General features: G+C 38.8%; 3 protein-coding genes across 4 annotated transcripts; 2 read left to right on the forward strand and 1 right to left on the reverse strand.

Annotated features, from left to right (window-relative positions):
* Nucleotides 1-695: 695 nt before the first annotated feature.
* Nucleotides 696-3880, reverse strand: nup88 (nucleoporin 88). The gene is made up of 2 exons (XM_014985634.2): nt 2204-3880; nt 696-1463 (listed from the first exon to the last, which is right to left on the reverse strand). The coding sequence occupies exons 1-2, from the start codon at nt 3827-3829 to the stop codon at nt 948-950; spliced, it is 2142 nt and encodes a 713-aa protein (XP_014841120.2). The 5' UTR covers nt 3830-3880; the 3' UTR covers nt 696-947.
* Nucleotides 3447-8986, forward strand: psmd8 (proteasome 26S subunit, non-ATPase 8). 2 transcript variants are annotated; one of them, XM_014985635.2, is made up of 8 exons: nt 3447-3570; nt 4759-4870; nt 5657-5729; nt 5820-5922; nt 6018-6183; nt 7244-7344; nt 8216-8327; nt 8486-8986. In XM_014985635.2, the coding sequence occupies exons 2-8, from the start codon at nt 4766-4768 to the stop codon at nt 8621-8623; spliced, it is 798 nt and encodes a 265-aa protein (XP_014841121.2). In that variant the 5' UTR covers nt 3447-3570; nt 4759-4765; the 3' UTR covers nt 8624-8986. The 2 variants fall into 2 exon arrangements, with proteins under 2 accessions (XP_014841121.2, XP_087867770.1); XM_088011644.1 differs by lacking the exon at nt 3447-3570 and having other exon boundaries at nt 4712-4870.
* A 3774-nt stretch (nt 8987-12760) lies between these two features.
* On the forward strand, nt 12761-23780 carry spred3 (sprouty related EVH1 domain containing 3). Its single transcript, XM_088012108.1, has 6 exons — nt 12761-12764; nt 15807-15997; nt 18652-18820; nt 18896-18957; nt 19372-19530; nt 21329-23780. Exons 1-6 carry the CDS (start codon nt 12761-12763, stop codon nt 22307-22309), a joined length of 1566 nt encoding a protein of 521 aa, XP_087868234.1. The 3' UTR covers nt 22310-23780.
* The last annotated feature ends 1656 nt before the right edge of the window (nt 23781-25436 follow it).

Raw genomic sequence — 25436 nt, forward strand, 5'->3', positions numbered from 1 at the left:
GTTGCTACTTTAACTTGAGTAAATTTCTGGATTCACTGAATTGTCAATCATCCTTATGTATGTGCTGCTAAATATGCTAACGGTGGAGAAACAACTTACAGTTACAGGAAAAGAGTTTATCTGATCAATGGCTATGCTAACTAGCCTTAGGATTCATGACAGGTTCTGCTGTTAGAAAGTAGCGAATTAGAGGTGATTAACAACGCTAGGCTCACCTTAGCTAGTTAGCACACCAGAAGGCAGAGGAACTCCATTTTTTTTTCAGATTATGCCTCATAATCATATAGCATCTTTTATTGTCATACTAACTCGCATTTGCTTGTTTGTGGTACAAAATTCAGAATCTGATCCCAGATTAAGAAGTCTGATGTGTAAATAAAGTACTTTATACTATATATATATTTAGAGGATTTCCCCCAGAGTATCATAAGTCTGGCCTCCCACCAGGCTAATTGTCATTTAAATTATTTTTTACATTTTACATAAAAAACCTATAATGACATTTTACTTAATCAACTTCTATAGTTTATTTCCATCATTTTCTGTCAACTTCACATGTTTTAACACAGAAACAGTGAACCAGCCCAGCGCCCCTACCACCAGGCTCAGCTAGATTTCTGGAGGAAATCCTGTATATGTGTGTCTATAAACAGTCAAAACCAGAAGTGGTTTATATGTTTCAGCAAGAACAGAAGAAAACTGTAAGAAAGTTTATTTCTTTCATTCTAAAAGTTAACAAGTCACATCAAAAATAGTAATTTTTCTTCAGTATTAATGTATTTACATGTCTTTTCACTGCTCTTAGTTACTGAAATGAACAAAGATGGCACACATGATAATTAAAAAATATGTAGTTGTGGGGAAAATGGTTGTAATTTCTGGCATCACTTTTCAACAAATGACAGAAACGTGAGTGAAACCAAAACATTGAAACATCCTTGGAGTGTTTAGAAGCTGAAATGATTTTTGATGTCTTTGATTTGCTTCATCATGTCTCCGATCTGCTGTCCCTGCTCCCTCAGGACGTCCTGGACCACCTTCTTCTGCTGCGCGCTGAGTGGGACGGCCATCTTGGACGCGGACATCTCCTTGTCCACCTGCGTCTTCTGGTACTCCAGCTTGGTGTTCACCTGCCGGATGCAGTTGTCCAGGTGTTTGAGCTTGTCGCCGACGCTCTGCAGCTCCTTCCTCATGTCCTTCTCGCTGCTGGACAGGATGGGCAGCTGACTCTGCAGGCTGCACAGAACCTTCTTCACCCGATTCATCAGCGCCTCCTGACGATACTTTGCGTCTTCGTATTTGTCAGCCAACCTCTCCGCCGCTTCCGTCAGACTCTTCCTCTCCTCTCGGCATGACGCCAGCTCCTCCACCTGCTTGACCTTCTGACTCGTCAGGAGCTTCACCCTCCTCTCCATTTCCTCACGTGCCATGTCCTGCTTCATGATGTATTCCTCCCGGAACACCTGCATGGCAGAATCAATGGTTAACCATTGGATAAATCTGAAGGGCATAATGAGAATCATCCTATTAAGACACTATCTGCGTTTACATTAAACATGTAATCCTAAACTTTTTCCTGCAGAATAAGTGCATATACTTCAATACTTGGACCTACATATCACATTTTATGAATTATTAGATTTTATGTTGGTTATGTTACTAATATTTTTTATTAAAAGATGCATGCAGGGTTAAAATTCTCACTATACATCAGTACTTTTAAAGAAAATATGTACAAGATATTTTAGTTATATTTGTTTACTAAAGTATTTTACTGACTTCCTCTTATATAAGTTTGAGATTTTAATGTTATGTCTTGATGCAAAATTGTATTTTTTCAACATTAGCCAAATAGATTTTCCCACATTTGTGATGGTAAGGTAGCTACTGAAATACATATATTAAAAAAAAAAATCAATCATGCCTTCGTCGTTTATGCCAGTGGTAACATCCGGCTGTTGATCACATGTCTCCGATGACGCAGTTTTGCAAAAATAACTATTTCAATATGGCTGAAAAAAACACCTACACTAGCGTAAAAACTTCTGTATGGAAAAACAAGAGTTTTTCGCGAAATTGAAGTGTTTCCATTAAGCAAATTTATTTTCTAATTTTCATTTGCGTCGTCTTATAGTTAATGGAGACGTAGCTATTGGTGGATGCATTCTAGCTGCCATTAAGAACCAAAGAAAAAGAAGAAGACCTGCGTGGCTCTGCTGAGGAGCTGCAGACGCTCCGCTGGCGATGTGGACGCCTCCTTGTCACCAGCTTTCAGCACCATGGGGTTGTTGGAGCTCCGCGCCAGGATGGTACGGATGTGCTGCTCGAAGGAGTCGCTAGCCAGGCCGCGGAGGGGCGAGCTGGCGGAACCGGGACCCGGATCGGAGCAAAGCAGCGGCGGAGAGGGAGGGCGAATGGAGCTGAGCAGGGGCAACATGATGCACTCATAGCTGGAGGTGATGCAGATCATAGTGGCTCCCAGAGAGAGGTCAGACACGATGAGGAAGCCGCGGACCGGAGCCGAGCGGCGGCTGGGCAGCGGCCGGGTGCAGAGGATGTGTTCCACGATGCAGCGCTTCTCCGCGGCCAGCTCCTGCAGGCTGTCCTTGTCCTCCTCGTTGGACTGGATGAACTTCTGCAGCTTGTTAAGCCAGATGAGCCCCACGCTGTGCACCCCAGCCTCGTGGGTGCAGTGGTACCGCTGCGGACACAGCGGGTCCCGGTGCAGCTTGATGGGGCAGGTGAAGTCAAATTCCTGCGGTTCGTCCTCCTCCGCTGCCACTCTGAGTGTGAGCTCCAGCTCCACGCATTCAAACACGTAGAGAGCCGGAACCGCCTCCGAGCCTCGGATCCACTCCTCCTCTTCCTCACACTCCAACACCACGCAGTGATACAGCATCCCCGTTTCCGTGGCGATCACCAGGATGCTGGGGGCGCATGGTAGGCACAGGACTGCGCATGCGTCGTAGCCGTAGTTATCCTCCGCGGCGGGATACATAGGCAGTGGTCCGGCCGGTTTGCTCACGCTGAGACCTGTTGCGTAGCTGGTGTAGCTTACGTAGGTTTCCCCGTTTTCATAGAGAATGTAGAGGGGATAAAACGGTTGGTTTTTGGAGCACTGCGCCGCCAGTTGCCGCGGAGGACCGGAAGCCGAACCGAAGTCGAAGGCGACTGCTATTTCTCCCAGAGATGCAGCGTAGGAGCGAACCGGCGGGTGGAGGCTGCTGGTTTCATCCTCCGACTGCGACACGGGCAGCACTTTAGCCGGTGTGTGCGGCGACTTCAGCGCGTAGAATCGGATGGTATTGTCGGATGTGAGCAGAACCAGGTGGGGCTCGTCGGTTTCGCTCGGGTACCAAGCCGCCTGTCGCAGCTTCACCGACGGGGAGCTGGTGAAGAAGCGCTCCGCCACCGGGATGGTCTTGCAGTTGATCTTTTCCCGGCCGCCCTCGAACTCGGACCGCTTCCCCCACCGCTGAGGGAGCTCCAGAACCGAAACCCCTCTCTGGCCGACCAGCGCGACGAGGTGCTGCGTGGGGCTCAACAGCAGCTGGCACACCTGGAACAGAGGTGGGTTGATGCACTGGAGCGTCTGGTACTTCCCGCTGCTTTCGGACTCCGCGGAGTTCAACTGCCGCAGGTTGGTGGTGTAAAACACGCATTCAGAGTCGTTCCACAGGAAAAAGTCTCCACCCAGACAAAACGTCAGGTTCTTGGCCGTTTCCTTTTCATTTCTCTCGGACTCCGGGTCCAGCCTCTCTCGTATCTTCTTGAAAATAGTATGATTTGGTAAGTCATTCAGCCACCGATCTGCGCCGAACGCCGCCATCTTGATCAACTGGCTGAACAGTCGTCATCAGCGTCTTCTTCGTGTTTAACAAGGCTTGGCAGCCATGTTTACAGCGCATTACAGCCACCTGCCGGCAGAGGTTTGTACTACAAGAAATTAAGCTGACTTCCAGTTTCCTCGAAAATCTCACAATAAAAATATGAAGAACTAACCTGTGTGACTTATTAGTTCTGCCATGTAACCCATTATCACTTGCAATTACATTTACATATTTGCCATGATGCAACTTAAACACATTATATTTGAATTGTACAGTAGGATCGTCAAGAAATTATTAAAATTCAGACAACACTGTTACTGTGTGACAATGATCAAGACCCCATGTCATTTCAGAGGCAAGACCACAGAACTAGAGATATTAAATGGAAATATGTATGTATGTATGTATGTATGTCTGTATGTATGTATGTATGTATGTAACCTTTATATAATCAGGCATGTCTCATTGAGATTAGAAATATCTTTTTCAAGTAAGACCTGGTTGATATACTTTTGCAGAGCTGCAAATATGACAACAACGAAATAGAGTTTTGGCAATAAATGCACGCAAAAAGATAGATACAGTAAAACAGTTGTAACTGTTTACTTGCGTCTCACAAAAATAGTGTGTCTACACAATAGATGTTTGTGACTTTGACCCCCCTTTTTTCTATTCTATTAATTATATTCTATTACATTATATTATACTATACTGTGTTGTGTTATATTGCATTGTACTGTACTGTATTATATTTATGATATGATATGATATGATCCTGTCAACATCCTATCAACAGACCTGTCAGGTTCCCTTCCCAATATGGCGGACTGTTTTAACGTTCCGAGCTGATAGCAACCCGTCAGTTACATACTGCCCTTGGCAACGCCTCCTAACGTATGACTGTGGCCCGGTGTCGTACATTTTGCAGACTCACCATGGCGTTGAAAGAGACTGCGGGGCTGTATGAGACTCTGAAAGCTGAGTGGAACAAGAAAAACCCGAACCTGAATAAATGTGGGGACCTTCTGAGCAAGCTGAAGGTGACAGATCTGTCTGGTTTATTTAATTTGTTTTTGTTTGAGTAAAATCGGGATTTATTTCGACACTGAAGCTGAAGCGCTATTAGCTAACATAGCTAGCATGCTAACAGTCGAGCTAAGCTTAGCATAGGTAATGTTTTGCAGTTATGATTATCTACGTTTGATTCTAGTCTTATTTACTTTTGTAATAACTTTCATTTGTATTTTTATGCTAAGGCATTTTAAAAATCGTTTTAAAATTCTAATTACAACTCGATAAACAAATGTATAATATGCTATTTGAGGAGCTTCGGCATTAAAAACAATCTAATCTGCATACATATGGAATAATTATTCGTATATTTAAAAGAAAATGTATATTTTATTACTTGTACAGATCATTTAAATGTTAAATTACACAAAACTAAACAATAAAAGCGTTTATACATGCATGGAACATTTTACTATAAAAGCTCAACACTAAAATTAATTAATGTACCTTTTGATTAAATATGGGATTATAACAAAAAATCTGATTGTTGGAGTTATTTTGCAGGCATTTTAAAAATGATTTTGTTATTATTACTTGGCAGTTGTCTATTTTTGAGTCGATTGTGTAATTTAGTCCGTTGGGTTCGTTTTGTGCAATTTCCTTACACTTTTTAATTCTTTGATTTTTAAAATTAGGTTTTAGTTAAAGAAAAGATTACACAAATTATAATAACATAGTAACTCAGTCAGTTGAAATATAATTTGTTTGGACAAAAACTGAAGTAAACAATCTTTTGCTTATCATTTTTTTTGCAGGTTTCCCTGCTGGAGCTGAACTTTTTACCTACCAGTGGCTCTGCGATCACAAAGCAGCAGCTCATTTTAGCTCGTAAGTAAACAGAATCGGGTTGAGCTCCAGCTGTCATGGACGACATTATAATGAAATATTAGTTTTAATCAGAACTGACTGGTGTTTCAGGGGATGTCCTTGAGATTGGAGCGCTGTGGAGCATCCTGAAGAAAGACATCCCGTCTTTTGAGCGATATATGGCTCAGCTAAAGTGTTACTACTTTGACTACAAGTAATGTCCCATCTTTTGTCTTTTACTTCCTTGTGAGAATTTATTCTGAATTCTTGTGTTTCTATTGTAACATTTTTTTTTTTGTCGTTTTTTAGGGATGAACTTCCTGCAGCCGCCTATATGCACCAGTTGCTTGGACTCAACCTGCTCTTCCTGCTCTCTCAGAATCGAGTGTCTGAGTTTCACACAGAGCTGGAGAGACTGAGCGCTCGAGACATTCAGACCAACATTTACATCAAACATCCCGTCTCTCTAGAACAGGTGGGGTCATTTATTCCTGGAAGCAGCAGGAAGATAGAATACCAAATGTAACATTATTAATTACAGACTTTGAATTAAACTTTTATCTAATCTGTTCTGACAAGTAGAATAACGTTTATTTTTTATTATGTTGAAAAAAAGAACAGTTTGAATTTTTTTATTAACAAAAAGAACAGCTTAATTTTTTCTTTTATTTACAAAGAATGTTTTTAATTATTTTAGCTTTCATTTACAAAATGAACAGTTTTTCTTTTAACTAAACCGGTTGTCTTTTATTTTAACAAACTATTTCTTTTTTTATCTAAACAATTTATTTTTAAAAGTACAGTTTGTCTTAATCTTTTAAATAAAGAGCAGTTTTGTTTTTAAATAAGTTATATAACTTTCACATTTACCTAAAGTTTTTTTCACTTATTTAAATAAAGTTTTCCTTGTTTTTATTTAAATAAAAATAATTTTAAATAATTTTTGTTATTTAAAAAAAATATTTCTTTCACATTTTTCCTTTTATTTAAAGAGAAAAAAGACAGTTTTTATTTAAATGTAAAACAATATAAATTGTGTAACATCCTCAACTAAAACACATTTAAATGTTCTCTTCTATCCTGACACACTTTAAAGCGCCTCAGATATTCCTGATGTGTGAAAACATCAGATGAAATTAATCAAAATCTGTTTGCAGCTTTTTACCAGCTGGTCGTTTTTAAGCTTTATGCAGATTCATCAGGTTCGGTAAATCTGCTACAGATTGTAATTATTCGATCTTCCTCTTCATACTGTGACACAAGTATCGCTGCATCAGCAGGTTTGGTTCATGGCCTGTTTTATTCCGTGTCTCAGTAAAATGTATTTGCTCATTTTCATGTATAATCAGGTAAAAATGTAAAAGATTTAAAGATGAACTTCCACAGAGACGAGCTCCGTGTGTGAAAACAGCTTCAGGATCTAATGCCTGTTGTTGGTGGATGTGTTGTTTCTAAAATGTTGTTCCCTCCAACACCATGTCCACAACAACCCAACCTGATCTGAGTAATTAATCCTTCCTCTCTTGTCGTCTCAGTACCTGATGGAGGGAAGCTACAACAAGGTTTTCCTCGCCAAAGGAAACATCCCAGCTGAGAGTTACAACTTTTTCATCGATATTCTGCTGGACACCATCCGGTAAGAATCAGATGAACCCATGAATTTGGTGGCTTCCTGCATCTCTTATTTCATTCTTAATGACTAGGTCTGACTGTTCTTCACTCAGTAACAGCTTCCACACTGAAAACTGTTGTCAGTGGTGTTCATGACGATGAACTGGAGAGAGTTACTGGGAGGAAGGAAGAGCTGAACAGTAAATTAATGGATATTATTGAAGGTTTATTTTTATGGAGCCACTTTCAGCTGCAGCTAATATTTATTTTAGTGATCAATTATTCTGAGAATTAATCGATTAATGTGCTAAAAAAAAAACACATTCTACAGATTTTTTATTTTTCATTAGACCACTTAAGCTTTTTATACAATATTAGAAGAACAAATAAGAAAATTAACATTTTATTGCCTAAAATGCAACAACATAACATTCCCTTAGTGAGCGCTTTATGTTTTTGTAATAAAAAAAATGAATCGGCAGCTAAAAATTACTTCTAACATCAACATGTGAAAAGTTTAACACATCAATACAGTGTCGGGCTGATCTATTGATTATATCTTTGGATTAATCGACTGATAATAGGATTACAAAAGATGTTTAATAGGAGCATTTTACAGAATCTTAACCAGGTGAAACTGAAACTGAGGAGCTCTGGCTAGAAAATATTTAGAGACAAAGGAGATTTTTTATCTTTTAAATGTATTTTTCGTACAGTTTTTGTTTTAATTACAGCTCTGATTGTGTTGTTCTGTCAGCAAATGGCTTTTTTTGAGTCGCTATACTCCAATTAATAATTAATTGTTTTCTAAATTGGCTGATAATTATTTAAATAATCGATTAATTACGATTAACAGCTTCAGCCCTGTTGAGGTTAATGTATTAATTCTCTTGCAGTGATGAGATTGCGGGCTGTATAGAAAAGGCCTACGAACAGATCCAGTTCAGTGAAGCAACCAGAGTTCTTTTCTTCAACTCGCCCAAAAAGATGACAGACTACGCCAAGAAGGTAAAACAAACATTTTACGTTACGGAAAAACCTGAATTTTTTCCTCATTTTAAACTTCACATGTATCTCATTTATGTCGCATTAATGAGGACAGAAAGGTCTTTTCACACGCTGTGAAGAGAACGACCTGATGAGGTTTCTGTCCCGTTTGTCCTCAGAGAGGCTGGACTCAGAACCGGGACGGCTACTACACGTTCACCACCCAGCAGCAGCGGACGGAGGAGGTGACCATCCCCTCCACAGAGCTGGCGCAGCAGGTCATCGAATACGCGCGACACCTGGAAATGATTGTGTAATCCGCCCCCGGGAACACTCAGCCATGCAGAGACAAACACGCCGCCGCGCCAGGAAGCATCAGACCGCTTCAAACTCCAGAGCCGCCGTTCCCTCAGAGCCGACCTGCAGGTCCGTCTCTGCAAACCAAACTGAGTTTAATCTGGATTATTTTCAACATTTACCTTGGACTTTTTTTGTTTTTTAAGCTTGATTAAACGCGCAGAGCTTTTTATTTTCTTCATTACTTTCAGAAATGTAATTTTTTTTGTGCCCACAACTGAAAGAAACGCCATTAAAGTTTGTTTTCTAACCAGTGATGTCACTTCCTCCCTGGACAGTTTATAACAAAATTATTTGTTTGCAATAAATTGTTCAGAAAATAATCCTTTACTTATCTATGAATTTATTTTGCTCTGTTTTATCATTTCTAGCTTGATTTTCAAAATTTTCCTTTGAAAAGAAATTGAACTTATTGAACTCAGAAAAGATCCTGCAGGAGATTCATAAAATGTTTTTAACAAATTATAAGCAGAAGGTGCAAATTTCATTAGTTTTACTTCATCTGAACCATATTCACATCCATGATTCAAATATGATTATTTAGAAAACCATTTGAGAAGCAGGTAGGGAGAAGAATGAACTTATTAATCCTACCACCTTTCTTTTCTTACTTTACACATTATTCTGTATCTAATGCGGAAGTATTAACATGTATATGTAAAAATAAAGAAATAAATAGGTTATATATATATCACAACAGATAAAGGACAGAAGTTGGTTCTTTCAAGCAAACATAAATCCACCAAAAACAAACCGTTTTCACGGTGACAGTCAGTTTCACTCCATTTCTACCATCAACATTGATTCTTCCACCAAATAACCACCTAAAGGGGTGGTATTGTATGTTTTCCAGACACAGCGCTATTTTATAGCACAATCAAGTTACTATGTTAACTTGAGTTGTTATAAAAATGCTATGTATATCAGATATGACTTAACAGAAATGTTACTTCCTGACTCAACACCTTGAAATGGGGTCTCTGTCTCTTTAAAAACTCCCACTCATTCTGAAACTCCACCTTCAGGAAGACAACACAACATGGCTCCTATGTTAACCCATTAATGTTTTTACCAGCGTTTCACTGAGAAGTAGCTCCTGTAATGAGCTCAGCTCCACCAGGTGTTTGCTAATTGCTGATGGCTAGTCTGAAGGAGCTGAGTGGGGAAGTTGTGTGGGAGGAGCTGGGTCTTGAATAATATGAATTATTTTCCTCCTATAGGCAAATTAATCATTATTTTAAAACTATTAAAAAGATAAAACAAAAATATATATTTATATATATATATTCAAAAAATTACTTCACTCCATTAATTGGTATAGAAAGAGTTATTTTCCTCCTACCGGTGAAATAATCACCATTTTAAGCTATTAAAAAAATAATATTTATATATATTTTTGAAATTTTGTAATAAAATATGTAACTTTGGTCATTTTTGGAGAATCAATCAAAGGTTATTCATGTTTTATGAATACAAATGCATGCCACACTTTTTAGATTTATTATTCATCCAATTCACAATTAGACATCACCTTCTTTTAGTCAATTACACAAGCTCCCGGAAAAAGCGCATTGAAAAATTTCAGGAGGAATAAATTTAACTGTGTTGAATGAAGTTCCTACTGCGCAGGATCAGTAAGGAGCGCCGCCAGTCGCTGTCCGCGGTGCTGAAACCTTCACGCCATCAATGACTGTTTATTTTCCTCCTACATGCAATCTTCAAACATTAAAAAAAATAAAAATAAAACAAAAATATTTATAGATATTTTTAAATTTTATAATAAAATATATAGTTTCTGTCGTTTTTTTCTGAGTATCAACCAGAGGTCATTCATTTTTCATGAATATTAACACATGCCACACATTTCAGATGTTTTATTAATTATCCATCTCACAATTATAAATTACTATCTTTGGTTTATTACATAAAACCATTGAAAAAGTCCAAAAGGAATTAATTTAACTGTGTAGAATGAAGTTCCTACTGCGCATGCGCAGTAAGGAGCGCCGCCTGTCGCTGTCCGCGGTTCTGAAACCTTCACTCCATTAATGATTACAGGAAGTTATTTTCCTCCTACGTGCAATTTAAAAAAAAACAGAATAAAATAAAGCGAAAATATTTATAGATATATATTTTTTTTATTAAAATAAAATCTGAGGCTTCTGTCGCTTTTTCGGAGGATCAACCAGAGGTCATTCATGCTTTATGACACCAGCAGATATAAAAGCAGCTCGACTCTCATTTCCGATCATTTACAGTGTGCTGTGGGAAAGTGAGCGGTCCACCAAGAGCGGAGATGCTGTCAATGATTAGTGCGGATGTGCTGGCACAGGGCAGGTAGAGGGAGAGGAAGAGAGGGAGGAAGAGGAGGCAGGCAGGCAGGAGGGAGGGAGGGAGGGAAGGAGGGAGGGAGGATGCTGCCAGCGGAAAATGGCTGCTGCAACCTCAAGCCTATCCTGATACACCGAAACGACATCAAGGTGGAGAGAGTAAGAGAGAGAGAGCGAGAGAGAGAGTAAGATTAGGAAAATGAGAGCAGATGGAGAGAGAATGTGAAGCGAGACTGAGTGTTTCCTGAAAGGAGGAATAAAAAGAAGAGGGAGAGAGGAGAGCCTGGGGTGGGCTGCTGCAAGCGGCGGGCAACACCGAGCCATGGAGGGCGAGTAAGTCCTTATTTTTATTCCTTACATCCCTCATTTCCACAGGAACAAGCAGCAGCAGCAGCAGCGGCAGCATCCTGGGCTGTTAGCGGTCGGCGCTGTGCAGCTCAGCGAGCAGCCGAGAATAAAAAACACCATTACGTAGTCCTGGATCAACAGCATACACCCCACATCCGATACATCCATGCCACTGTGTGATAAATGTGCGGCCACATTCATGCGGGAGCCGCCGCTCGTTCATTACACACACACACACACACACACACACACACACACACACACACACACACACACACACACACACACACACACACACACACACACACACAGAGAGAAAAAGCGCGTTTTAAAAGCCAAACCCGAAGCCATGCAACGGTTCTGATTCTGCTGCGCCTTGCTTTAAAAACAATCACGAAATCAGCCAGTGTGTAAAATGCATGAAGGGGAGAAAGGAGGAGAAAAAAAGAGGAGTTTAAGGGCCAGCATCGCGTCATTAAAGTGGGATGAAGGAGGGATGGAGGCGCTGTGATTTTTATCAACGTGTCTCGGGGTTTCATTATGATTTTTAAAGCCAAACTTTATGAATGAAATGTGATTTTTTCCCTCTCTCTCTCTCTCCCTCCCTCGCTCTCCCTTATTCTCACCCCTCCTCTCATTCTTCCCTTTTCTAATCGGCCCCCTCCCCCCATCTCTCTCGTTTCCTCTCTCCATCCTCTCACCCACTCGTTCTTCTCTTTTCATTTCTCCTTCGGATCCTTCTCTCGTTTCCACCTTTAGGCCCGACTCTTGTTGCTTCTACTGTTGTTATTCTTGTGATTATCGCCGTTATTTCTGCTGCATGTCTGAAGGCGCAGTGCGAACACGAAGCCCAGTCCCATTCATAAAAACATATAACATAATATCGGGGTGTGTTAATGAGTCCGCGCAGCAGGGGCGGAATGGAGACAGAACAACTGCAACAATTAAGAAATAACAATCAAATAAAAACAAATGAGATGTGAGAATATGGAGGAAAAAATGATGAATTTCTGCGTGGATTTCATTCATATGTTGGGGGAAATGCGGCTCTGAATTATTCATCCGAATGGCGAGTGTGCTGCTCTTTTATTTATTTATTTTTGTCGCTTTGCAAGAATGCCTGGGCCTCTGATGTCGAATGGGTGCGTTCATTGATACGTCTCTATGTGGGAAACACTCATTCTTCCTCCCTCCTCCCAGTCCCGTCCTCCTCGGCGGACTCTCTGTCCATTTGCTTCCACATTTCTCAGCCTGTTTGTTACAGATTATTGTGTTTTTTTAGCGGGTTGGGGGTAAAAATAACGCGTCAGAATGAGGAGAAAATGCACTTGGAGGCCCTTTAAAGCAACACAGACAGAAATCCAGCAGCTCTTTGTGTGAATGCTACCATGTTGCATCTTCATTCATACAGAAATCCCCATGGGTACGTGTTTTATTGGTATTATTCAACTGTTTCAGGATTTATGTGCACCGTAAAACGTGAGTGTTCAACAACAGCAATTTAAAAATATGTAAATTGCAAGATTTTTTCTTTAAATTTGTTAGTTTAATTTGGGAAAATAAAAAAGCATCCAGTTAAGCACCCAAAAAGAATGACATGCTTTGGAAATAATTTGGTATATAAATAAATATTATATATATATATATATATATATATATATATATATATATATATATATATATATATATATATATACATTTAAGAGCCCACTGCACTGAAAACCTCCTGGTTCTTCCACCAGATACTGATTTCTGAATTCTTCCTGAGTTAAAACATCAGCATTGTTGTTTCTAAATGAATATGAACTTGTTTTCTTTGCATTATTTGAGGTCTGAAAGCTCTGCTTATTTCCCTCATTTTCTGCAAATGAATACAATATTTTTGTTATCAATCTCGGAGAAATGTTGTTAGTTCGTAGAATAAAAGAACAACGTTCATTTCATACAGCTATAAAGAGTAAAATCAGACAAAATGATAACCTTAAGTTTTCTCTTAATGTTCTCCAGAGCTTTGTATATGTATGTTTTACTTGATTTCTTTAAAGGTGGACCGGTCCTGTAAAAATCTTGAGTTGATTTTGGGTCCATTTCTGTAAAAACTTGGTTAAAACCAGCTTGTTTTCTATGGATTCACATTATTAAAACATCTCTTCCTGTCTATATTTGATCTTCAGTTCATAAGCAGCTTCGTTTATAAATGCTGTTTTTGTCTTATAAACACTGTTTCCTGAATGACGTTTTTAAGCTTAAATTACACATTTCTGAGTGAAGCAAAGCACTTCAAACTCAAATCCGGTGAAACAAAGAAACTGACAGTTTATTTAAAAAAATCATAAACAGCATTTATAGATCACTGCAAAAACACAAAATCTTATCAAGTATTTCTGTCTATTTTCTAGTACAAATATGCTAATTACTTGAAATTAGACAAAACTAACTTTTAATAACTTTTCAGCAAGATATAGGAGTTTATTTTAAGTAAATAACTCTTAATATTGATGAAAAAGTTCTGGCAGATTATTTCACTTATAAAAATGAATTTTTCCCGAGTTATAAATGAAATAATCTGCAGAGAACCAGAACTTTTTCATCAGTATTAAAGACCTATTCTGTTAAAATAATCTCCTGTTTCTTGCTTAAAAGTTACTTATGAGTTAGTTTCATCTTATTTCACGTAACCAAGATATTTGCACTAGAAACTAAACTTACTTTGTAAGATTTTGTGTTTTTGCAGTGATTCAGCTTTAAACTGCAGCTGTGAGTGCTGCCTTTGCAAGCATAAGAAATTAGGAAAATGTTTCGGCTGCTTTTAAAGGGAGAAATATATCAATTTAATTCTGTTTTTCATAAAACAGCTGGAAGTCATGAGGGAAAGATGTAAAAAAAAAAGAATCTGATTACAAAAGCCTGTCTCTATAAAATAATACGTTGTTATAAACACAGTTTTTATTGTGTCAGCATCCCAAATCTACAGTTAGTCTCAATAAATGACCAAAATTTCTGATTCTTCAGGAGACGCTTCTAATTTTCTGACACGTTTAAATCTGCTTGGTGATGTTTTGTTTTACAGTTGTGGTTCAAAGTTTGAGTTTGGTTTCATCAGAATCTTCTGGGAGATTTTACTCTGGACGTTTTCTGGTTCTGTCTTGTGTTTCTAAAATGTAGGTAATAACCAATTTTTAAAAAAATGTTTCTGTCGGTATCTTGGATTCCTCCACGCCCAGTTCCTGTTTCAGCTTTACATCAAGAAATTGGAGAAACTACCAATTTGGACATTTCCAGAATTTGCTCCAATCTTCTGTGGAGAAATCTGAAATTTATTCAAAAAGGTGGAAAAAAACAATATTAGCTTAAAACTTTAAACAGATTATTGCAGTTTTTTCACATTTTATAACTGATTTGTTTGTTTTTCTGTAGAATTTTATTGGATAGATGTCACATTAGATCTGGAAAAATCATTTATCTCATTTGTTAAATTTTTTCACCTTTAAAGCCTGAGCAGTGTAGACCTACATATATGTAGATCAAAGATAAAAGTGTGAGAAAGAAAAGAACTGTGTAACCATAGCGGTTTATCTGAAAATGAACATATTAAATAAAGGAAATGTTCAGCTGTTAAAGAAATGAAATCTATGGATCATAAAAAATTGTTGATGACTTCCAGAGGAGCAGGATGTGACATGGAAAATAAGGGTTTTAGCACTTCCTGTCCTTCTTGTCCAGCTTCCTGTTGGTGTTGAACATCTTTTTTATTGTTTCTGTCTTAAATTAAACACATGAAACGTGAAACTAACTACACACAGCTTAGTTTCTAGAGCTGAGATTGAAGATTTCCTGCAGAGCTGTTTGTTTCTTAATGCCCAAATTTGGTCATTTTTTTGTTTAGTTACCTCTTCCTGTCAGTGAATGTATTTCAGCTCGACCAAAACGTGTTTTTCTTCATTTAAAGTAATTTTGATTATCTTAAACAGCAGCTCCCAAATGTTTCCCCAAACAGCATCAGACAAGAAATACAAAATATGTAAAGAAATGTTCTGAGCTACAAATGTTTAAATAAAATTTTAGCTTAATTTTCTGAAATTAAGCTAAAAAATTCAGTTTTTTCTTGTAAATTGTACATTTTTGGAGCTCATAAATGTCTGTAAATTTCTGAGGAAAATCTCAAAACGTAGGAGTTTTTTGGTAGAAATGTACTCCTCCTTTCTTTCTGTTTGTTTTCTATCAAAAATAGCCCAAATATGCCTTTGTTCTTATTGGCAGCATTAATATTTTGGCTATTGCAAAATAACAATGCAAAGTACTAACTAGAGTTGGGAATTTATGTAAAAAAAAAAAAAAAAAAAAGTAGCGCTGAAGTTAGCTTTAGCATCAAAACAAAACAAGTATCTAACCTAATAAAATATATACTGTATGTAATTTCAACATTTCTAAAACTGTTTTTAAGCGTTTATTACTGTCTAATCAGCGCTTTGTGCTCTGTTTCCCGCCAGTGTGCGTGTTCGTGCGGTGGTGATGACACGTGATGACTCCAGTGGCGGTTGGGTGCCCCTCGGAGGAGGCGGGCTCAGTCACGTGGTCATATGCAAGGGACGGAGCCTCGACGGCAGGGGGCGCAGGGAGTACATCATCCGAGGAGAGCGCCTGCGCGACCGAGCAGTGAGTGTGTGCGTGTGTTACGGAGCCACGTCAACGCCGCATAAAGCAGGGGTGTCCAAGGTGTGGCCCGCGGCCCATTTGTAGCCCTCAGAGTGATTTTGTGTGGTCCCTAACTGCAGTTCAAAAATGAAACATATTTGGCCAACAGATGCAGGCGGAGAGTTTTAAAATGATTTTCTTACAAATTATTTGTCTTTACAAAAGGTAAAACCACGTTTATCCAGAGACTTTTCCTGAAAAGCCAAATTTGCTGCACCCAAATCAGCTTTATTTTTTTTTATTAAACTTGAGTAAAAATAGGAAGCGTTTTGACAGAAAGTGAACCAGATTCTGAAATTATTATTGAAAATAAGTTATTCAATTGAGTTCAAAATAAACTGAAAACTAGATGCCTTTTTAATACAGTGAAAACGCAGAATCCACAATAGCAAATTAAAGTCTTTGTAGAGGAAAAAAGGAGTAAATTCTTTACTCCAAAACTCAGAAATTTTTAGATTAATCCCAGAATTTTTCTAAAAAAGAAAAAAAAAAAGGAAAAAAAAAAGAAAAAAGAAATTCTGAATTTTAAATGTCCAAACATTTTTTTCTGGAAGAATTTTGAAATTACTACATTTCTGAAGTTTTAGGTGGAAATGAATATTTATTATTATTATTATTATTATTATTATTATTATTTATTTATTTATTTATTTATTTATTTATTTTTACAATGGCCCTAATATATGGTCATAATAATCCATTTTAAGTTTTTTATGTACAATAAATTAAACATTAAATTTTGCTATTTGCTTGATTTTACTTTGGGGGTTTGTTGACCAATGACTCATTTTGAGTCAAAAATTTTGGTTCAAAACGACAAAATATTTGGACACCCCTGACTTCGAGACTGTAGTGACATTCAGATGCGGGTTGGGCAGCCAAGAGTAGCACTACAACATATTTTTACTGAAGTAAAAATAAAAAGTAGAGTAAAAAAGTAATTGGCAAATGACTGATCAAACCATCAGTAATTTAATATGAAAAACAATGTAATTTGTGTGATTATGTGGTCAAAGGAAAACCACATAATTGCATTTATGTTAATCAAATGAAACCTTGACTTAAAGGAACTCAGTGTTTCAGCTGTTTTGCAGTTTTCTTTAAATTGTTCCAGATTTGTGGTGTGTAGAAGCTGAATGCTGCTTCTCTTTTGGTTCTGGTTCTGGGAATGCAGGCCAGAACCAGAAGACCTGAGAGGTCTGGAAGGTTGCTATGACAACAGCAGCAGATCTTTAATGTATTGTGCTGCAAAACCGTTCAGTGATTTATAAACTAGCAGCAGTATTTTAAACTCTATTCTCTGAGCTACAGGAAACCAGTTTGGGGCTTTAGAACTGGATGATGTGCTCTAACTTCCTGGTTTTAGTCAGAACACCAGCAGCAGCGTTCTGAATCAGCTGCAGCTTAGGCAAATCTAAAAAGACACTGTTGCAGTAATCAATGCGACTAAAGATAAACTCATGGATGAGTTTCTCTAATGCTGAAAAATTAGTCCCCTAATCCTGGAAATGCTCTTGAGGTGATAGAAGGTCGACTTTGTAACTGTCTTTATGTGGCTCTGAAGGTTCAGAGTCCATCACTGCACCTACATTTCAGCCTGATCTCTAGTTTCAAGATGTAATAACCAAAGCCACATGCTTCGCCGTTAGAGTAAGGTAATTACTCGTATAGGGTGGATTTAGGACAACTACGGGAGAAAGTTGGGACCCACATGGAAGCTAAACTGGAATCAATTTGTAGCTAAGACCTCCATAGAGTTTCCAGAGGAAGGACTTGGATTCAGGCAACCAAATGGGTCCCAAACAACAAACCTGTTTTGAATTCAAGCCCACTTAGTATCCATCCATTCTGAATAAAATTCTTAAAGGGGCAGTATCATGTAAAATCTACTGTTTTTGATATTTACCTCATGTTATAATGTTATTCCATAATTAAAACACACCTGGAGTGTTGCCTTGATTCTTTCATGTATGTTTGAAAAAAATCTTTTAATCTCCATGGCAACCATTCAGCTGCGCAAAAGGCTTGGGTGGACCTAGCCCCGCCTTTGAGGCGCAGCTTAAGCTACAATGATATATGTAGCATTTTTTTAACAACTTAAGTTAACATAGTTTCTTGATTTTGCTATGAAATTGCGTTATGTCTGGAAAAATTATAACACTTCCCCTTTAAATAGTTATTTGGTGGAGGAATCAATGTTGATGGAAGGAACGAAGTGAAATCGACTCCATTCCCATAAAACAGTTTGTTTTTGGTAGATTTGTGTTTGACTGAAAGAATCCACTTGGATACTTTATCTTTCTGTTGTGAAACAATTTTGTTTGTTAACTGCTTATTTTTACATACAAATTTTTTATTTAAATAAAGAATAACGTGACAAAAGAAAGGGGGTAGGATTAAATAAGTTTACACTTCTGCCTATGTCCTTTGCAAACGGTTATCTAAATATTTATCACGATATTTGAATTGTGAATGTGAAAATGTTTGATATAAATAAACTAAATCTAACTACATTCACATCTTCTGTTTATAATTTGTTAAAACCTCTTATGCAGAACCCACTTATGCACGCTGAGCTCAATCTGACCTCTGACCCTTGCTGTTTGCGTCTGCAGCCAGTGCTGGAGTGCGCGGTCCAGAGGGGGCTGGTGTACAATAAGGTGAATCCCATCTTCCATCACTGGAGAGTCGAGGATCGGAAGTTCGGTCTTACGTTCCAGAGTCCTGCCGACGCCATCTCCTTTGAAAAAGGGCTGCAGACCGTCTTAGACAAACTCGACAGAGGTACACCTGCACAGACACCAACGTTTTCATTGTTTTACTTTTGAACAAACCGTCCAGCTTCTCCTTTTCATCCAGGCTCTGACTCTCCATCGTCGTCCACGCCAGAAGAGGCGGACACTGAAGACGATGGTCAAGCTGTGAGTATTTTGGTTCGCTGATTATTTTGCAGTATCCGACAGCAACACTTACTTGACTGCTGTATTTAAGTAAATGTTTTGAGTACATCTACTTTATTTGAGTGTTTATATTTTTGAATAGCAAAGAAAAAATGAAAACAATTTTTTTTTAATTGAATTTTATGTGTTGTAGACGTTTTGAAGCAGAATGGATCAATATGTCAATACATCACCATGTGGTTATTTCAGGAAGTTACAAGATTCTGTAAAAGCACTCAGAAAATAACACAGTGATGGCTGATATTAGAAAATATAGATTGTACTTTGCATGCCTAAATATTTTTTTAAAAGTAAATATGAATCTCAATATTTACGTACTTACTACGTTTTGGTAAGTAAGTATCGCGCATGCGCGTGACGCCCAAACTCTGCCAGTCCCATACAGGAAGCGAGTCGTCGTCAAACAGCAGAAAGGAGATGCTTCCCAAGCCGATCACCATAGTGACAAGCGAGTCCTCCTCCACCTGCTTCGTGCGGCCCGAAGAGTTCAGCTTTGGATCCAGCCATGCCGTCACCACTCACACACCTGCTCAGGTAGATAAAAGACAAACTTTCTTCTTCACAACCACGTTTTGGCTCGTTCCTCTGCTGCAAATGTACACAAAACTATGTGGCTATTCCGCTAATGTCGAAAAAACACAATTTCGCAATAAATAAGAAAAGCGATTAAAATCACAAGTAAATACGTTTCTTCTTATTCATCATCTTTTCTATTATGGCGGATCATAAGAAACTAGAATGTGTAGATCAACAGTCAACTGTTGATCACGTGACTTGTATGATGTGATGCGAAAAATGTTTCTCTTGCAGTTTTGCGAAACAGTCTAATGCTGACACAGCTGAAAAAGCTACGTCAACTTTTGGTCAAAAAACGTCTTTTTTTTTTTTTAATTGGATATTTTGGGGCATTATTGGTCGCACGATCTCAATATATTTATGTTTATATACGTAAACATAAATATTGAGTCTCCATTTTGGTTAGTTTTTATCAATAATATTTTTTTTGCGGATGAATGGCCAAAACGCATAAAAGTTTATTAATTTTCCTAGATTATGTGTGGACTAGGCCTAAAGGAAAGTCTCTCTTCCTGGAAGCAGAGCATCAAAACATGAGGGATGACTCAAGACTTCTGCACCAAACTCCATCAGGACATTGTGTCCTACAGACCAGGATCAGAAACCGATGCCTCAGAGGGACATCTCAGGCAGTTTTGAGTTTCCTCAGATGGAAACCTTCTACATCCAGAGCTGCAGTACATCATGTTCCTGACTCACTGTGTAACCCTACACCCTCTGCACTACACCGACTCCCTGTAGCTCAGAGAATAGACTTTAAAATACGGATGTTAGCTTATAAATCACTGAACGGCTTAAAGATCTGCTGATGATGTATCAACATTCCAGACCTCTCAGGTCTTCTGGTTCTGGTTCTGCGCTGCATCCCCAGAACCAAAGGAGGAGAAGCAGCATTCAGCTTCTATGCACGCCAAACCTGGAACAAACTTCCAGAAAACTGCAAAACAGCTGAAACACTCACTTCCTTTAAATCAAAGCTAAAACCCCACTAGTCTAGAGTTGATTTGATTAGTAGGAAATGGAAGATTAGCTGTGTTTTCATTGAACACATAATTCCGCAAATTGGAATTTTGAAAATAATTTTTCAAAAAACAAATGTTTTTTGACAAAAAGTTAGGATGAGATGTTTTTTTGGCTGTATTTAAATTTGTGTATTTTGCAAAACTGCAATGGAAAACAGTTATTTTGCATCACATGATCAACAACCGGATGTTACCACTGGTGGAAAAGACAAAGAAGACAACAGGAAGTGGTAGATATTAGGGAAGCCACAATCAGACTGCGTAGTTAAAGCACTTATAAAATATCCAAAAGACACAAGGTTAGCTGAGAGAATTTAATATATTTACATATGTATTTATTTTTGTTAAATAAGGGTGTTGAAGATATAGAATTAGTTAAGTTTGTGGCTGGACCTCAGTTCAGTTAATGGTGTTAATAGACAGAGATGATAAGCTACCAATAAAACGCTACACAAGAAGAAAGAAGTGGAAGAAGGAGGAGGATGATGGCGGTGCTACGTGTTTTTAATGACTTATTGGATGAATAAACTTATGCAGTGTGATTTAAATTACAATCTTTATTTAATGGAATTGTGTTAGCGGACTATCGTCAATCTTTGCACACATTTGTAGCAGGAAGTGATCAATGTGTCTGATGCGTCTTGGCTTGATAATTTGGAAAAATTTAATTATTGTTTGTTTCTTGATTAGCTGCTGGTACAAAGCACGTTGAACAAATAAACTTGACTCCACAGATCCACACCAGGCCGGGACAGCACCAGCTCTCTCAAATGACCACCGTTTTGAACCCGCCGGCGCCTCCGCCACCGCCTCCTGCTCCACCCACTCCTCCTGTGGGGCCTCCGGCCTCGTCCCCTCTATCCCCGCTGTCGCCCACCATTTCGCTGCTGGAGGAAGGAGATCTGCGCAGCGTGGACCCTTGCAAGGACCTGTGGGGTTCTCGGGGTTACGAGGATTACAGACGCGCCGGTGCGACCAGGACTATGGTTGGGGGCCTGACGGGCGGCGTGGTGGTTGGCGGCGGCGGGAGCCTGCAGGACAAGTCGGAGCTGTGCGTGGTTCGCTTCGAGAAGGACCTGGCGGGCGTGGGGCCGGCCGGCTGCGAGGTCACCGTGAGCCTGGACAGCAAAGCCTCCCAGCGCCTGTCCTCGTCGTCCCCCACCTGCATGTCCATGCCCAACGCCGTGTCCGGAGTGTCCTCAGGTGCCGGCTCGCCGCAGGAGCCCGGCAAAGGCTCGCCGTCCCCCTGCTGCATCCACGCCTCCCGGACTCGTAAGAGAGGCGGGGCCGGCGGCAGCGATCCGGGTGCCATCTCGCCCGACGATGACAGCCCGTGCCCCCAGGCGTCGTCGTCGTGCTCGTCTCGCTGTGTCTACTGCCGCTCAGTGTTCAGCGCCTCGGAGAACGGGCGGGGCCGCTGCAGGGACGCCCCCGACCCGGCGTTGCACTGCCTCCGCCAGTGGACCTGTGTGTGGTGCGCGGAGAGCCTGCTGTACCACTGCATGTCGGACTCGGAGGGAGAGTTCTGGGAGCCCTGTTCGTGCGATGACTCAATGGGGGGCCACCCACACCCACTCTGCTGCGCCCGCTGGTTGGCCCTGCTGGCCCTGTCGCTCTTCGTGCCCTGCATGTGCTGCTACCTGCCTCTGCGCGCCTGCCTGCGATGCGGGGAGAGGTGCGGCTGCTGCGGGGGGAAGCACAAAGCGGTCCGATGAGGCCAGGCTGAGGGGCTGGAGGGCTTCCCTGGACCGGGTGGAACCGAGCACCCGACGGCGGTCCTCCAAAGCCCCGCAGCTTTCCACTGATTTCAGCTCTTTCTCTTTTCAGCCGGGGGCCTTCCTCGACGGTCCAGGTGCTCTGCACTCTGACTGGGCTCTCTGGGAGTCATCTGGAGCCTTCGTAGTGGATTCACTGGGGGAGCGCACTGCAAAAACACCAAATCTCACCAAGTGTGTTTTTTTTTTGTTGTCTGGTTTTTACTGCAAATATCTTAGTACACTTACTTGGTTTTTCTACTTGTACTACTTCAAAAAACAACCCAGGCGCTTAAAAAGAAAACACCCAGCCGTTTTTCGGTGTCTGGAAAATGAATCCTTTCAAAAACCTCCATTTGACGGGTGTTACCTAGCAACCCCAGCCCATCACCTAGCAACGCCAACTCGAGCACGAATGGTTACTGGAAAACAGAAATGTTTTGTTGCTGACGTGCTATTCAGAAACCACTTGCCACATTCCTGTTGGTTGTGTAGGAGGCCCTACTTCTGCTTTTCAAAGATGTTTGTATGGTCAAATAATTGCAGCCATTTTCACGTGCGATAGTAAAAGTTGATTTAGTGGGCGTGGCTAGCAGCAGCTTGCTTGGATTTAAAGTTGTCCATAAAACAACTCATTTTGAGCAGAAGAACTGGCCAGACTAAAATCACATTATCGAAGAATGATTTTGTGGAGAAAATATAATGAACATGTTTTATAAAGTTCATATCCTAAAGCATAAAAGTTCAACTTTAAAATAAGACAAACTAACTTACAAGTAACATTTCAGCATGATATTATGTCTGCAGCTAACAATTATTTTAGTAATCGATTATTCTTACAATTAATTGGGTTATAAAAACATTGACCAAGCCAAAGAGGCTTATTGTGTTTATTTAGATGTCAATGTCAAAAACATTCTTAAAAATATATTTCATGTGCTCTTAGTAAAGGCATTTCAGATTTCATGAGTGTCAAATTACTTTTAACAAAATGAAATAATAATCCACGGGTTCAAATCTTTAAAAAACAGCGAAATTGCCCTTTAAAACATTTTTTTAATCTGCTAATTTTTTATATTTTCCAGCGTCATTAGCCGCCAGCAGCCACATATATATAGCGCTAACACTCTCCGCTAACTAAACATGCAGTTACTCTAGAGCTGCAACTAATCATCAGCTTAGTAAACATTTATTCTATTTAATCAAATAATCATATAAAACAGTTGGTACATTGTGCAGATTTTTTATTTAACCACTTAAGCTCATTTTATACAATAATACATATACATAAAATGCCAATAAACAAATGATTGTAGGGCTAATTTGTTTATTATTGTTACTGTTTTATTAACGGATTACTAACTGGATAGCAAAAACTATTAAGACATTTCACAGCACTTCAATCAATTGAAACTAAAACTTGAGGAGTTCTGAGTAGAACATCTTTACAGACAGAAGATTTTTTTATCTTCAATGCAAAATGTATATATTTTGTGTACAGGTTTGGCTTAATTACTGCTCTGAGTGCGTTGCTGTTTCAGCAAACGGCATGTTTTAGAGTCTGTATACTCAAGTTAATGATTAATCAGTTACTAAATTAGTTAATGATTAATTGATTCATTACGATTAATCCAATTATTAATTTCAGCTCTACAGTGTATAGGAGCTTGTTTTAAGACAATAAATCCTTAATATTGATAAAAAGGTACTAGTTCAACTGGCAGATTTTAACACTTATAATAAAGACATTTTTCCTGTTATAAGTTAAATAACCTGCCTGTGGAACTAGTACTTTTTTAAAATCAGTATTAAGGAATTATTGACATAAAACAAGCTCATATATCTTGCTGAAAAGCTACTTGTGACAAAGTTTAGTCTTATTTCAAGTGTACTAAGATGTTTGCACTAGAAACTAAAAAATACTTGGTAAGATTTTGTGTTTATGCAGTGTGGCTGATTTAGCTGTCAGCTTGTCAATGACGTTAGCAAAGAAGCAAAGAAGGAGAGTTTGCAGAGGCAACAATGGTGTGTACACTGTTTCAAATGTCCGTTTGTTTTGATTTTTTATTTAGAAAGAAAATCTTTAAAAAAAACAACAAAAGATGTTTATATATATGATTGTTATAATTTTAATTGGTATATTTTATTAAATGTAAAACACATTGACGGAATCCCCAAACACACACACACACACACACACACATACACCAAACACACCACATATTCACAGAGCTCTTGGGGAAGTTATTTGTTTCATGTTGAACAGACGTCACCCTTTACCTCTAATTTTACCTCAGATGTTTCTCAAACCTGGGTTAGAGATAAAAACAAACGGGGGGTTCAGAACGAGAAAGCACAAACGTGTGCAGTCTTCATTCAACATCTGAGACCACGAGCTTCGTCTTCTAGTTGACGAGTAAAATGCAGACAATTATTGTTGAGGGACGCTGCAATGACAACTACAAAGACTTATAAATCATATTCTGGTTCATAATAGTTCTTAGTGCGCTGAATTTTGTTTCAACAGAGCCGGTCCAAAGTTTTCTGGGGCCTTAAAGTGAACTTTTAGGGGGCCCACTTCCTGTTAAGCCCACCAGCTACTACTGATTGTTTCAATCAGGGCTGTTTCCAGCTTGGGGGTTTAGTTTAGTTCATTAGAGATGCTCCACTAAAACTCTGCCATTTATTACAGTTAAAATTACACATTATGATGTGACTTAAACTAATTAAAAAATATATAATAAAAAAGAAAAAAGTAATCTATAAGTCAATAAAAAAAAAAATTTTTAGTGAATTTGAATAAACAGATCTGCAGTCATTAAACTTCTTTCCATGATTATAATATTATGAACTAATCAATGAAAAAAACACCATCCAAAGTTAATTTTTGCAGTTTGTGTGTATATATATATATATATATATATATATATATATATATATATATATATATATATATATATATATATATATATATATATATATATATATATATATAAAGATTTTACATTTTAATTTTCCTGAGATGAGGCTGAATAGGTAGATTTGGGGCCACCTAGTGGTTAGGCCTATAACAAGAAACCTGATTTCA

This window comes from Poecilia mexicana, unplaced genomic scaffold (assembly GCF_051168715.1).
Source record: "Poecilia mexicana isolate PSO_F unplaced genomic scaffold, ASM5116871v1 scaffold_13, whole genome shotgun sequence".
In the NCBI taxonomy this organism is placed as follows: domain Eukaryota; kingdom Metazoa; phylum Chordata; class Actinopteri; order Cyprinodontiformes; family Poeciliidae; genus Poecilia; species Poecilia mexicana.